Source organism: Phyllopteryx taeniolatus, chromosome 10 (genome assembly GCF_024500385.1).
Source record: "Phyllopteryx taeniolatus isolate TA_2022b chromosome 10, UOR_Ptae_1.2, whole genome shotgun sequence".
NCBI classification, from domain to species: Eukaryota; Metazoa; Chordata; class Actinopteri; order Syngnathiformes; family Syngnathidae; genus Phyllopteryx; species Phyllopteryx taeniolatus.
This window is the reverse complement of record NC_084511.1, coordinates 20,023,501-20,036,979: the sequence shown is the minus strand read 5'-3', so window position 1 is coordinate 20,036,979 and position 13,479 is coordinate 20,023,501. Positions and strand designations below refer to the sequence as shown.

General features: G+C 39.2%; 1 protein-coding gene across 1 annotated transcript in view; it reads left to right on the top strand.

Moving 5' to 3' along the window:
* efnb1 (ephrin-B1) overlaps positions 1-13,479 on the top strand; it is a 66,483-nt gene that overhangs the window by 49,153 nt on the left and 3,851 nt on the right. Inside the window, exons 4-5 of the mRNA XM_061788682.1 lie at positions 3,311-3,403; positions 10,623-10,739. Of these exons, the coding sequence (XP_061644666.1) occupies positions 3,311-3,403; positions 10,623-10,739 (210 nt within the window). The remainder of the gene's footprint in view (positions 1-3,310; positions 3,404-10,622; positions 10,740-13,479) is intronic.

Below are 13,479 nucleotides of genomic sequence, written 5' to 3'. Positions count from 1 at the left end.
GACTGTGTAGGAACCTCACTGTCTTTATCTGTTGTCCTGACAGGCTCTCTACATGGCCTTGAAACAAATCATAAAAATTCCACACACAAAACAAACAAAAAAACAACTTTAAGGGAACAATGGCTTATCACTCCTGTAGTAATCTTGACTTTTTCTACAGCAAGGAAAATTACATGTATCTTTTTAGCCCTGGAAAAGCTATGAACAGTTAACTTTTTTTTTTCTACCAAGAAGTGCAGTTATGGTTTGTTTCAACATTGTACAGGTTGGATACGTAAATCCCATTTAGGTACATTTTTCAGACAGCGTTTAACTCAACACTTACATTTGATGCGGTAGTCACGAATAAAGCACTAACTTAGATGTGTATCTTATATTCGGTCGTGGTTCAATTAGCGTTCATACTGGCATTTTTTAATCATTGCACCAAAGGCAGCAGCAAAAGCAACCCCACTGGACTGGGTTTGAGACAAAATGTAGAACTTTCCAGCCAATAATGCCATCTGCTGTGTTGCAAACTCTTTTTATATGGTGTTACTTTAGAAACTGAGTTGTCAAGAAGCATTACTAAAGCGTAATCTCACTAACCTGAAAGAGGTTGTCTCTATTTCCTTATTTGGTCTACACCAGAGTTCAGATAATAGAAAAATAACAGCTAAAGGGTAAATCAAATGCAATATCAGTTTGTTTGAACCGAACCCAAATTCACAAGTGTGAATTTTTTTCATGCCACTTATTTTCTTCCCATTTTATCTTACAATCCATTATATGTTTCTGATTCTTTGTTGTCTCCCTGCTGTCTTCAAGAGAGAATTTGCTCGTGATGTGGTGTTAATGCATTTAGTTGCACACATTATCACACACTTTGGCCACACTAATAACTAAATGTTGTGGCTCTCTTCATAATTTAGTGGCTGAGTTAAGATCTGATAATGTAACACAATAGTCCTCCATTTTGCTGGAGCCCAAAACAGAAACTCATTGGAGGAACAAAAAGTCTACACGAATTGTACTTAAGAACGATGAGGCATGAATTAACTGGATATGTTTTTTTGTAAAGCAGCAGAGGCCCATTTGAACCCTATTTCATACAACTCTCGTTAAACTGCCTGTAGATGCAATGACGCGTGTGGGAGTCGAGTGTATTGACCAAGCCTACAGCCCTTCTGTAGCTTAGGCTATGTTTACGCTACGTTCCCGGCCGTTTGCCCAAAACGTAGTGTGCCGTGTGATATTTGGCCATTTTTTTCTCCATATTGAGGTCTCGCTATGTTTTTTCCAGGTCTATCTTGGTATTTGTGATGGGCCGAGGGAAATGGGGCTCGTTGAGTTCTGGAGGCTCAAAAGCGCATTATGATCTACCACGAATGCCAGTATGTTTTCTCCTGGTGCGTCACGTTCTGATGAGGTCCCCTCACATTTCTCACATTCTGTCACGGATGAAACGTGGGCACCACGCAGCTTTTGTGCACATTTGTGGGCAGGGCAGAGTTGAAGGAAGCTCCTCTGTGGGGCCCAGCTCCAGAGTCGGCGTTAGCGCATGGGACACATATACTGCCGCTCAATAAATGTTTAATAATACAGCGGAACCTCGATTTAACAGATTAACAGGTGGGAGTGGTTGTACCTTAAATCTGATTGTCCGTTAAATTTAAGGACTTTTTTTTGTGGCCTAAAAATACCAATACAGTACTAAATTATTGTTTTGTCCTTTTGTCATGGGCTAGTAGAACCCAGTACAGTAGAGAATTAAATAAATATTTAAATAAGCTTGAATTTTTTGGGGTTTTTGAATTAATTGAGGTTCCATTCTATTAGTTTTCTGACTAATACACTAATCTATCTCTCTCTCGTGATCTCCTTAGTCTTTGTCTGCTCAATTTCCTGTTCCTGTCTGCCGTCTGTCCAGAATCCAGAGGCAGGGTACAGTCATGCTTTCGTTTCAGCCCTATGAGCCCAGCCAAGCAACAGCTGTCCACACAAGCACCCAGAAAAAAAATGATCTAAACTACATATTCTAGATAGCTAAGATTTTTATTTTAGTTGTGAGATTTTATAATGAATGACACTTTTTGTCGTATGATTTTTTTTAACACACTTTTGGTAAAGAAATTAGTATTACCCACCTCAGACAGTAGGTAAGAGTACTTAATTTTTCTGTTGTGTGTGCCATTAATTAGGTGTACCCCACTTTTTACGTACTGTATATCTTTGCTTAACTTTGGAAATCAACAGAAGTGTGTGCAAATTTTTCCTGTGAACATTTTTTCAATATTTTGTACTGAAATGAACCAAACTACGCTGCTGGATGGCAACATCACCCTCTGCTTGTAACAATGCGGTCATCTAAAGTCCCTCAGGGAGATGACAGTGAGGGAGGGATATTAAAAAAACAACAAAAGAAATAATTAAGTGGACAAAAGGGAAGAAGAAAAAAATCCAGAGATGTTGAGGTGGAAGAGGAAGAGAAACAAAATCATTTCAAGGGAAGGGAGTATGTTTAAACAGCAGACTAAATGGAGATGGAGATAATTTGGGGAATTCCAGACTGAGAGCTTCCATGGCATATCACACACACACACACACACGCTATGCCTTGGGCATAGCCGCTCAGTGTTAAGGTCAGCGCTGCACTCCGTCTCCCATGTCATTATCATGGGTCCTAAAATAGACAGCCAATTGTGTCACAGTCTGCGAAGTCAGCGTGACATTGAATAAACAGCCCTCAACCCTGAGCCCCTCGCTCATGTCAGCGCAGAACACACACTTGAAAAACAAACGGCAAAGCTGATACTCACGATCGGCACAACTGGACACACATGTCCACAGACAAATATTATTGCACGCATTTAGTGCTCAGCGCTACCAGCCGGTCGTAGCACATGTGGCTCCGAACGGGGACGCTGGAGGAGCTGGAACTCTGGCTGGCGTGTCTCACGGCTACAAATAGACAACCCCGTCCGCCAACACCACTACACGCACACACACTATAGTCTGACCACGGCCTCCTCTTCTAGCTCCCATCCACTGTCTCTAATGTTGTTCCATTCATTTAACTTCACTTTATTGTGTTAATGAGAGATACGGGATAGACGAGCTGGCACTTGATTGAGAGTGAGAACGGCTAATCACTGAAACAGCTAATCAGTGCTTGTTGTAAATATTGATCAGTGCTGTGCGTTATGGACGTACTCATTAACCAGTGTGTCATCTTCTCTCCCCTTTGTCAATCTTCTTTAATCCCCCCCCCCAACAACTATCCCTTCGTCCCCGCCCTTGCCCTTCTCCTTATCTCCTTCTCCCCCGTCAGCAACTTCCAACGGCACAGTGGAGGGCCTGGAGAACCGCGAGGGAGGCGTGTGCAAGAGCCGGGCCATGAAAGTCATCATGAAAGTCGGACAAGGTAAACGTGTGCTCACCTCCAACGTGGAACACAATGCAGCGCTGACGCCTTACAGCCATGTTTCACTTTGCTGTGACATTTTCATTTATTGCCACGTGTGTGTCAAGCGTGACCGCCTGCCGGTGGCCTCCAACAAGACCTCTCCTATTTTATTTATTTTTTTGTTTATATGTCAGTGTGCACACTTCGCCTGTTGTGACACATACTCAATAGCTGATCTATCAAGCACAACCAGGTAAAGATCATAAAATATAATACTCAACAATAAATAAATAAATCTAATCTTCCATAAATAATGCATAAAATGTATAACATTTAAAATACAAAGAGCATAATTTATAATACACATGTACTGTTTTATTTTACAGTATACTGTATATATAACCTTCTATATTGCTTGTATTTATTTTTCCATTTTAGTTGGTATGGGTTCTTTTTTAATTGGACAGACACGACACTGCATTATTTTTAAACTAGTTTTAACTAATTAAATAATTTGAAGGACTTATATGAAAACAGACAGAATTACAAGAAGTATTTTCAGAAAAATGCCATTAACAAGTAAATGTCAAGATATTGTTGTTACAAAACAATGACTCCTTCATTGTTTCACAGACTTATTCCAAAGTGATTACACTGTCCTCTTCTTAATTCAAGTATATGCTGCAGCTTGTAAAATTAAGTATTTTTGTCCCACTTATATTATATAATCATAATATTTCAGTTTCATTATTAAAATTTACCTATCTCATGCAAGACCTTTTTAATAAAGAAAAAGCTATTTAATATTTGTGTCATTTCAAATAGTTTGTTTGATCAAAATGTACACTAAATGCAACATGTCAGAAGACGGTGTACATTGTTATGCTATAATACCGGCACAAACATAGTATGTATACTCAGTAAATTTGTACACATTCCATTCTGTGCAGCAATGAAATGTAAAATCACGATTTATTAGCATTTAAACCCAAACAACGCTTTGTTGCCTTCAAATTTAATCACACATCATTAGACAAATGAACACTTACTTGTTGGGACAAAGTAGGATTCATGATTGCATGCAAGTCACCCAAAATAACACAATTTATATTAAAATGTGCATGAATATGATGAATAACTCCAATTACACAACAATTTTCTGTAAAACACAACATATATATATATATATTATATATATATATATATAATATATATATATATATATATATATATATATATATATATATATACACAGGGATCTTGTTTGATGGGCATCCTGAGTCTGAGACTCGCAAAAATTAGCAGGGACGCATAAACTAATTTTAATCTGTGTCTGTAGACATATGGCTTAAAACCCCATGTTACGTATGTGTGTGTGTGTGTGCGTGTGTGTGTGTGTGTGTGTGTTAGTGAAGAGCTTCCACACACAGCGAATCAAAGGAGGAATACACTAAAAGTACATGTCCAGTGTTGGTGCTCGCCAATCAGAGGCAGAGTAGGGGCGGTTATCGTTCGATAAATACAATAGACAGAAGATTTTCTGGACTCGATACATTTTTATTGTTGTGGTAACACCCATCGTGCCGCTCACGACGCAGCAAGCCGCTGGCAGAACCAAGTTTGCCCCGCAAATGCACACAACTTGGAAACTTTAGGGAAAGTTAACTTTTAAAGTCACTAGCTTGCAAGATAACAAGCGAGCAAGCTAAGGAGCTAAACAGCTCACTCGACTGGAGCGACATCGTTTAAAATGTCAGCGATTGGACTTGGGTGTGTATTCCCCACATAATACACACACACACGTATGCGCACACACACACACCGATTGGAAAGTTAACTGTTTATTTCCCATTAGCGGCACACATTATTAATATTCAGGCAGTAGTTGACTTCAGCGAGCTCATTTTTAATGTCATTTGATTTCCACGTAAAGGTCTCACAGTCCCGCAGCTCAAGGGGGCGGGGGGAGGCCTTATTTTGCATTTTATTGAGATATAAAAGGCCGCAGAAAGTATACATGTAGCAGAAATTACAGAGTACATAACACAACAACATTCATAGAATAAGTAAAAATAACAGTGATATTAAAATGTATGACATCTGATTTAAAAGAGATGACAAAGCCCGACTGCTTTCGAGTACATACATTGTTTTTTGTTTGTTTTTTTTTAATTCTAAGAGTTTTTTGGGGCCTCTTTGGTCGGTTAATGACTCTGTACTTCTGTGTCAAATATTTAATATTTATTTAATTGCAATTTTGGTGAACAGAGCCTGGGTCTGTTTTATGTATATCTTTTATTCATCTAAGATATTTTATTTATTGTTCTACATTATTGCGAATGTTCAATATTCTTTAGAATTCAAAGTTAGTTGTTCTTAAAAAGGATGTACTTGAATTATTATGCTCTAATATCATTATATCAGTGGCATAAAAAAAACCATCCATACTATCGTTTATCGTGATAGTTTTTGTGAAAATGTAACTTCCTAAAAAATGTGCTGTCATGGCAGACCGAGACACATAATATAGACCGGAGACAAATTCCTTGTGTGTTTTGGACATACTTGGCAAATAAAGATGATTCTGATTCTGATTCTGATTCTGAGGTAATCAGGCTTGGGTGTGGTCATTGAACCAAAAAATGTGATTAGCCACTGTGAATTCATGATTTAACAAGGGGGAATTCCTTTTTCACACAGGGCCAGGTATATTTGAAAAGTTTTATATCCCTTAAGAAATAAAATCACCTTTTCAACCAGCATTTTATGTTTACTTGGGTGAAATTTGTCTGATATTTACATTTGTTTGATAATCTTCAACATTAAAGTGGGGAAAATGAGAATTTTAAAGGAGGCAAATACTTTATATATATACATGAATAATTATTGTATTGACTAATTATTAAAAATGACTTAAAGGAATATCTTTGTCCCAAATCTAATAAACCAAATGCAGATGCAACTGAACTTGATTTTTATAAAGTGATCTCAAAGCTAAGATGTGTTTGTGTGCAAGTGGCCAGGTGAAGCCAAGTAAAAATACTGGACGTAAATAACTGAGTTTTGTTTGGCTATGTTTGGACACATTTGCTTCGCACAATATTTTACTTACTCAGCACATTCACATATCCTGAATTTGACAGGGTGCTGTACTCAGATGTGTAACATGAACAGTCTTCATAACACACACACACACACACACAAGCACACACAGTCACACTAATGTCTATCTCAGGGCAAGATCTGCTGGCAATGATGATTTGGGAAAAAAACAAAAACTGAATAGAAGTTTGAGTGTGCGTGTGAGTGTGTGTTTGAAAATTGATATTTGAATGCTGGATAGCAGGATGAGAGCAGCATATCCTGGCAGTCGATTGGAAAATAGAACCTAACGAGCTGCTGATGTTAGCAAGGTTGGAGTCGGAGCAAATTCAGCCAATACAGTGAAAAAAGGCCCACAATCATTTCACAAACAAGCAAGGCGTTGCATTATTCTTCCATATAGGTCACTTCAAGCATCCTGGAGGCTGCGCTCTCACCACCAAAAGACAACACAGCTGCATGAGTGCAGGCGAGTGTCAACTTTAGGGCTTTAGCAAGGGGAAAACAAATTTGTGAACTTAATGGGAGTCGAAAGCAAACATCTGACTCAAGGAAAGTTTTAAGAAACTTTTTCACAGTTCAAGTGTGTTCATGTTGCTCCCGGCTGTTCCTCATCTTCGGTAGAGTATGCGCTTATTTCACAAAAAAGAGTCTGAAGCGATCTGTCACTCACAATCACTGTGCCCTGAAAACCTGGTTAAAAAAGATGCAGTCTTATTTAATTTAAAAAAAAAGTTTTTTTTTTTTATATACAGTCGATAACGTGCCTATCCAACCCAGAAACAATTTGACAATGGCCTGTAATTTCAGCCCTTTTACTTGGTTTAGTTTAACTTTCAGTGAACCAATATGTGGAAAGTAAGTAGAAAAATACGATACCATACATTTGTTAATTTCCCCTCCTTTTATTAGGCAAGGAACCATATACTTACTTACTAGATATATGAATGAATGTTGTAATATATATATATGAAATTGTATTTACTTTTGATAGTAACTAAACAAAAATCTGAATGTGAGGCTGCATTAGTTAGTGCTTACTGCTTCACTGGGCACTACTTTTCTTCTATATGTGTGAACAAATATGAAATACGTTCTTTATTTGTAAGTTTTCACATTTCTAAAAAATATTTTGATAATCAAACTGAAGTTTACTTCATTTCATTCATTTGGTTTAAAATTATTTTAAAAAATAAATGCAAAACACAATTGCCTGCTCTCTGAAGGGATAATATAAGAATTTGCCTGAGTTAGTGTTTGGGTGCACTGTACTTGACTCTTTTCCATATGTAAAAACTAATTTAAAAAAAAAAAAGAAGAGAGAGAGACATTCACTATTAGATCATTTCATTAGTTGTGTAATGTTTAATTGTCAAATGTACAAGGCAAGGTAGACAAACAGCTCCTCCCCATTGCTTCAAGAAACTCGGTTGCCCTGCGGCCAATTCCTGCTATGTGGTCTGACGTGCTCATTAAACACTGAGATAATGTAGTTTTTGAGTCAGGGTCGTCTTCACTGGAGATGTCAGACTGTAAAGTCTAACCCACTTCCTCAGCCATGCATCTCGTTGGTGTGACATTGAACATTCATAAATACAGGTAGTTAAAGGCAATTGCACAGTTTGGAATATGTCATTAATCATTCACTGCATTTTTAAGAAAATTAGTAGTCGACCTGTCGTTGCTTTATATCCAAACCTTAATTGAGCAGCATTATTAATGTGTGAGGCAGCACACAATTGTTTAGATGCCACAACTAATGTGGATGTTTGTTCCAATTTTTCCACTACAATAAAATCTGTTGTCAAAGACAACAAAGAAAACAAGACTTCAGTAGTAAATCCTAAAAAAATTGTGCATTGGCATGTTGTAAACGGGAAAAAAAAAATCTAATACGCACATGACATGGCTTTTTGACAGATTTTTGTCACGTTCCTTGATAAAAAAAAAAAAAAAAAAAAAAAGAGGAAACCAAATATAAAGCATTTTCTTCTAATTACAAAGTGTTACTTGAAGTACAAAATCCATCTTAATTCTCCTAGGATCGGGCTCCACCAAATCATAGCAGCTATCTCAAAGCACGTTTGATTTGGGCCATGGTCTGAACCACACTTCTATTTTTGAAGCAGGCCGACTAAAAGTAAGTAAGAAAAAAAAGACAAACAACAACTCCTTTTTATCAGGAAGGAAGAAGCAGACGAACCCGGGGTGGGGCAGCCTTCTGCCTCCACCGGTTGGTGGACAATTTATGAGCTTTGTGTCATCTGTGTTTTCTATTTTGTTATATGATGGAATATAAATCAAACTCCAAAATGGTGGGCCCTGCTTGGCTCTGACCCCAGATGTCATTGTGTTTAATCCACATTCCCTCTGTCTCTGCAGCCTGATGCCAACACTTCCTTTTGCCAAATCTCCGAGATCTCCCATATGTCCGCTCCTCTGCCTTTTGCACTTTGCTCTCGGCTTGCAGTTTGGTGACCCGTCACAGCGTACAATATGTGCATTGTTTTATCATGGGCCATATGACGGTGAATCATCCATGATTAAATGAGTCATCCTCTCGAGTCATTTTACCTCCAAACACTTTGTTTTTTCCGTCTGTTGTGTTGTTTGGAAGAGGAGGTGCCCAAATTGTGGACTTCCATTGTAGTTCAATTCGCTTTTGTCTGCCACCATCACGCCGCCGCATTCGTTCGAAATGTTGACTCACCTCCTTGCATGCAACTCATTGCCTATCGCTTCCTTCCTCCCTCCTTCCTAGCCTCTGCAGCTTTATCATTGTCTCCCTCAACCCTCCGCTCCCCTCCCCTCCCCGCTGTCTCCCTCCTTCTGGCGGCTTGGCACTTCTGAGGTAGTTGCTGTCTTTATAGCTAAGGGAAATGTCAGCGGTACACACGGAAAAGTGGGTCAGAACATGCACCGACGCAGGCTGCATATGCTCAGTGGGTAACAAACAGTATTGGGCCGAGTGAATCGGATCACTGTGTCGCCTCATGTCGACGGTGATGTGCGAATGTTTCGAGCCCTTACCGCTGTCTTTTCTCATAAATTATTGACAGTCCTCCACGGCTCACGGCAACGCTCACGAGTGCTGCTCTCACGGTGAAGTGGTGGCCAGAGCATTAGGAAGACAAATGTGTTTAATAGTGTGATTGGGCGTGTGTGCTCAAGAAAACGGAATATATGCTGCAGCAAGCCAACGTAACTGTTTTTCCTCCTTTCTTGCTTTCCACACTATTCATTACAGGTCGCACTGGGTCGGAGACAGAAAATACACGCATCCTCGCTACACACATGCAAAATCTGCCTCGAGGGAGTTGCCTGCTCACAAACACTAGTCCTCACACATATCCCCTGAGCAGGCCCGGAGGGGGCACATGCAGATAAAAGGCCACATAAACGCGAAGCATCAGATATTGTAGCGTGGAACCCGTGCGAGCGGCCCGGCTAATAGTTTACAAGCGTCTGCCGCCCGTGCCCTCGTAAAAGCCACACTGCCGACCCGCCAGTGCTCACCGCACAAAGACTTCAAAGTGCGTGTGTTGAAATCACTACAGACAGACTGATAAACTATCTGTTTCCCTCACGTTCCCCTCGGAGCGACCCCTCCTCTTCCTCATCTCCCTCTCGTCTTCCTGCCCTCCTCCTCAAAAGTGTGCCTCTTTTCAGGCAGACTTAAAGCCAGTGCAATAAATAAGACATATTATGGCCTTTTAACGTGATGAATAATGTAAAGCAATAAAAAGTTAATATATAACTACTTCACCCTCATTCTGCCATGCCTAAGTGTATCATAAGTAGAGTCTAGGATTTTGCTTTCGTGTTTACCCGTGTGTGCGTGTGTGTCTCAGTGTTAGAAATGTCTGCCGATGTAGATGTGAGCTCATTTTTTACGACAGGACAGGGATTCTGCTGTTTCGCAGACGCTCGCTAACTCGTCCTTCCTCTATTTGTTCTTTCATCGTGACTTGTAAGACATTCTCAACACGTGCAAAGATAACCTTGTCAGTACATGAAAGATATATCAAAAGATAACACCAACTATTCCTTTCTGTAACAGAGGAACATGTCATCGTAATGCAGTATGAGAACTGCCAAAGACTGACTTTTTTTTATTTCCCGTTGTTTCCCACAGTCCCAAATGCAGTCAACCCTGCAGTGCCAGAGGATACAGAAGATAACGCTCTACCAGAGTCCAGTCCTAAACCACCAGACCAGGATCGATTGGGACCTGAGATCCCGGGAAACCCTGGTAAACACACCTTTTGTTCTTTAAATAATGCGCCAATGTAAACATTTTATGAAAAGAAATATTTTGACAGAATACACATTTTGCTCAGATTTGAAAGGTTTATTTCATGTAAAAAAAAAGAATGATTGCAGATTACAGGGTATTTATTCACATTGGCTTCAAAAGACATAAGACGTTAAGTCTCTCTATGTACATATTCTCTCATATTGTTTTTTTTTCATGCCGTTGGCAATTTCTAGGACTTCAAAAGGTTAATACGTCTAAGAGCTGTTGAACATGTGTAGATAATAATAATTATTAAAAATACAGCTTACATTTTTTGAAATCTATTTTGCACATAAAGGGTGTGCCACATCCAAGAGGGCTGTTGCATGCATGCATAAAATAATAACGCTTGATTTTAAAAGCCACCATAACAGATTTTTAGTTGTGCATTGCAGTTGTGCGGAGCTACACTGCATCACACTAAGTGCCTTATTTACAAAGATCCCAGATAGTGGGAACTAAATTTTGCATGTTCACTCACTAACAAATTGTCTACTGGAAACCGCCATTTTAAAAGCTTTTGTACTTTATGTAGAGCTGATGGTTTTCATCACAGAAAATTTGGAAAAAATGAAGTTGGAAGTGATGGAATTAGTAGTGTTAGTGGAAAATGCAAACAAACACATTTCTGAGTTACAGAAAATAAATCGATCGTGCTAACAATTGTGGGGAGGCTAGCAACTGCATGGTTTTTTTTTTGACATAGCTCGGCGGGAGTGTGTCACAATTGGATGAACAGGTATGTGCCCATCTTGCCTAATGTTGGGTTTAAAACTTGGAACAAGAACACCTGGAAAACTGCTCTGGGAGAGGCCAGCACTATTGTCGCAGTGCACTGAAATGACCCAGACGCAAAGAAATGCAAATTTGAAAGGAGTTTTTTCGTGATACCGCTTCTCATTTAGAGGAGGTATTTCAAGACGCAAAATTAGCCAGCACAATTCTTCTCAGCTATGCTAAATCACATTGCATCTACTAAATTAATGAATTTGCATATACCGGTACTCCTCCCTCAATGCGTCACATGAATTGCGCGGCAATTTAGTTAGCAGATGCAATCCTGGTTGCGCCCAATTAGTATACCGGTATCAGCTTCCACATCAGTTTGGCGCCCATTCTTGCACGCGCAAAACTTTAGTCAATCAGAACCTAATTGTTGTTACTAATAATTACCTTATTTGTCTACATGAGCGAGGCAAAAATAAATAAATAAAAAACATAAAAAAAATAAAAAGAGAAACACCCCATTAGATTTTACTTTGTATTGGAGCTCATTAGATTGTGCAAGTATATCCATGAGAGCGTATATATTATTAAATTAATGAGAACTGCAATTAAGATTGCATGAAGGGTTTGTTGAAGAAGTCGTTTGAGCCTCCACGGCTGCTCGGAGCCCTTCTTGTTTGCCTTTTGGCCTCTTTCATCAGATGCTGCCCTTTTAAGATCACTACCACTAACTTTTTGACCTACTCCACAACTTTCAATGGCAAAAAAGAAAGGGGGAAAAAAAATCATATACAGTTTATTCCAAGTTCAGACTGTTCCATCTGGGCCAATGTGATAAGCCACCCCATTCAATAATTGCTTATTTGACATTAGCTGCTCTATAAAAAGATTTCCTAATATCCCATTTCCGTATACTCAGGCTTTTACCTGTCTACCACTGTTAGATCAGTGATTATGTCAAGTGAACAGGTGAAAGGTGGAATGAAGGAAGTGTCACCGCGGCTTGAAGAGCTGATATTTCTGGAATGAAATTTCTGACAGCCTCTTTCCAACATTGCCGTGTGCAGAATGTATGAAATTCCTCGTGCCTGTGATTGCAAAGATAAGGCGAGGGATGGCTAGCTTTCAGTCGTGTCATTTACTTGTCATTAGCTCAAAGGCGTGGTGTTCGGCTTCTCTGCCAATGGTTAAGTGCAGAGCGGTCAGTCGAGTGTGCAGACAGAACCATTATGTAGGATGGCAATCTGCAGCGTTATCGCTGGAGAGGCACCTCGACATGTTGCTGGAGCGGAGGCTCGTGGACAGTGAGGAGCTGGTGCTCGTGGTAATGGGGTGGGGGGTTTGCCAGCAGCTGCATGCATGCATGGAAAAGAGATTTGCGTCTCAGATTTCAGTCACCGGAGGAGCCAATCATTCTTTCTCATGTCCAGTAACAACCCCCCCATCACCAGGTTCCCCTCCCTTTTGAGGTCTCTTCCGCACCCCCCCACCACCACTACCACAAACACCTCTTTTAAAATAAATACAGAATACAAATCCCCTTCTCAATTTGTCATAATACATAATACAAATTTTTGTGGCTTTTATTCAATGTTTTTTTAATTTTTTTATTATTATTTTTTTTTAGCAGAGGCAAAAATAGTTGTTTTGTTTGGTTAGTTAGCATGGTTACACAAAAACTACACATTAACTTTTGGTGAACATCTGTTTTAACACTTTTTACTCTTCAGAAGATTATCAGCCCCCCTCAGCTTTCAATAAAAATAGTTATTCTTATTTATGAGTTATTCTCCCCAAATAATGAATTTACTTCAATTAAAAAACAAACAAACTATTTACTACTTAGTTTTTTTTTCATCTCTCCTGTCAAAGTTGGGAATTAAACTAAAATATCTGGCCCAATGTATATAGGGCACTTATTGAATTAGTTAAAAACCTTATAAATTGATTGTAGTACATGACTATATTG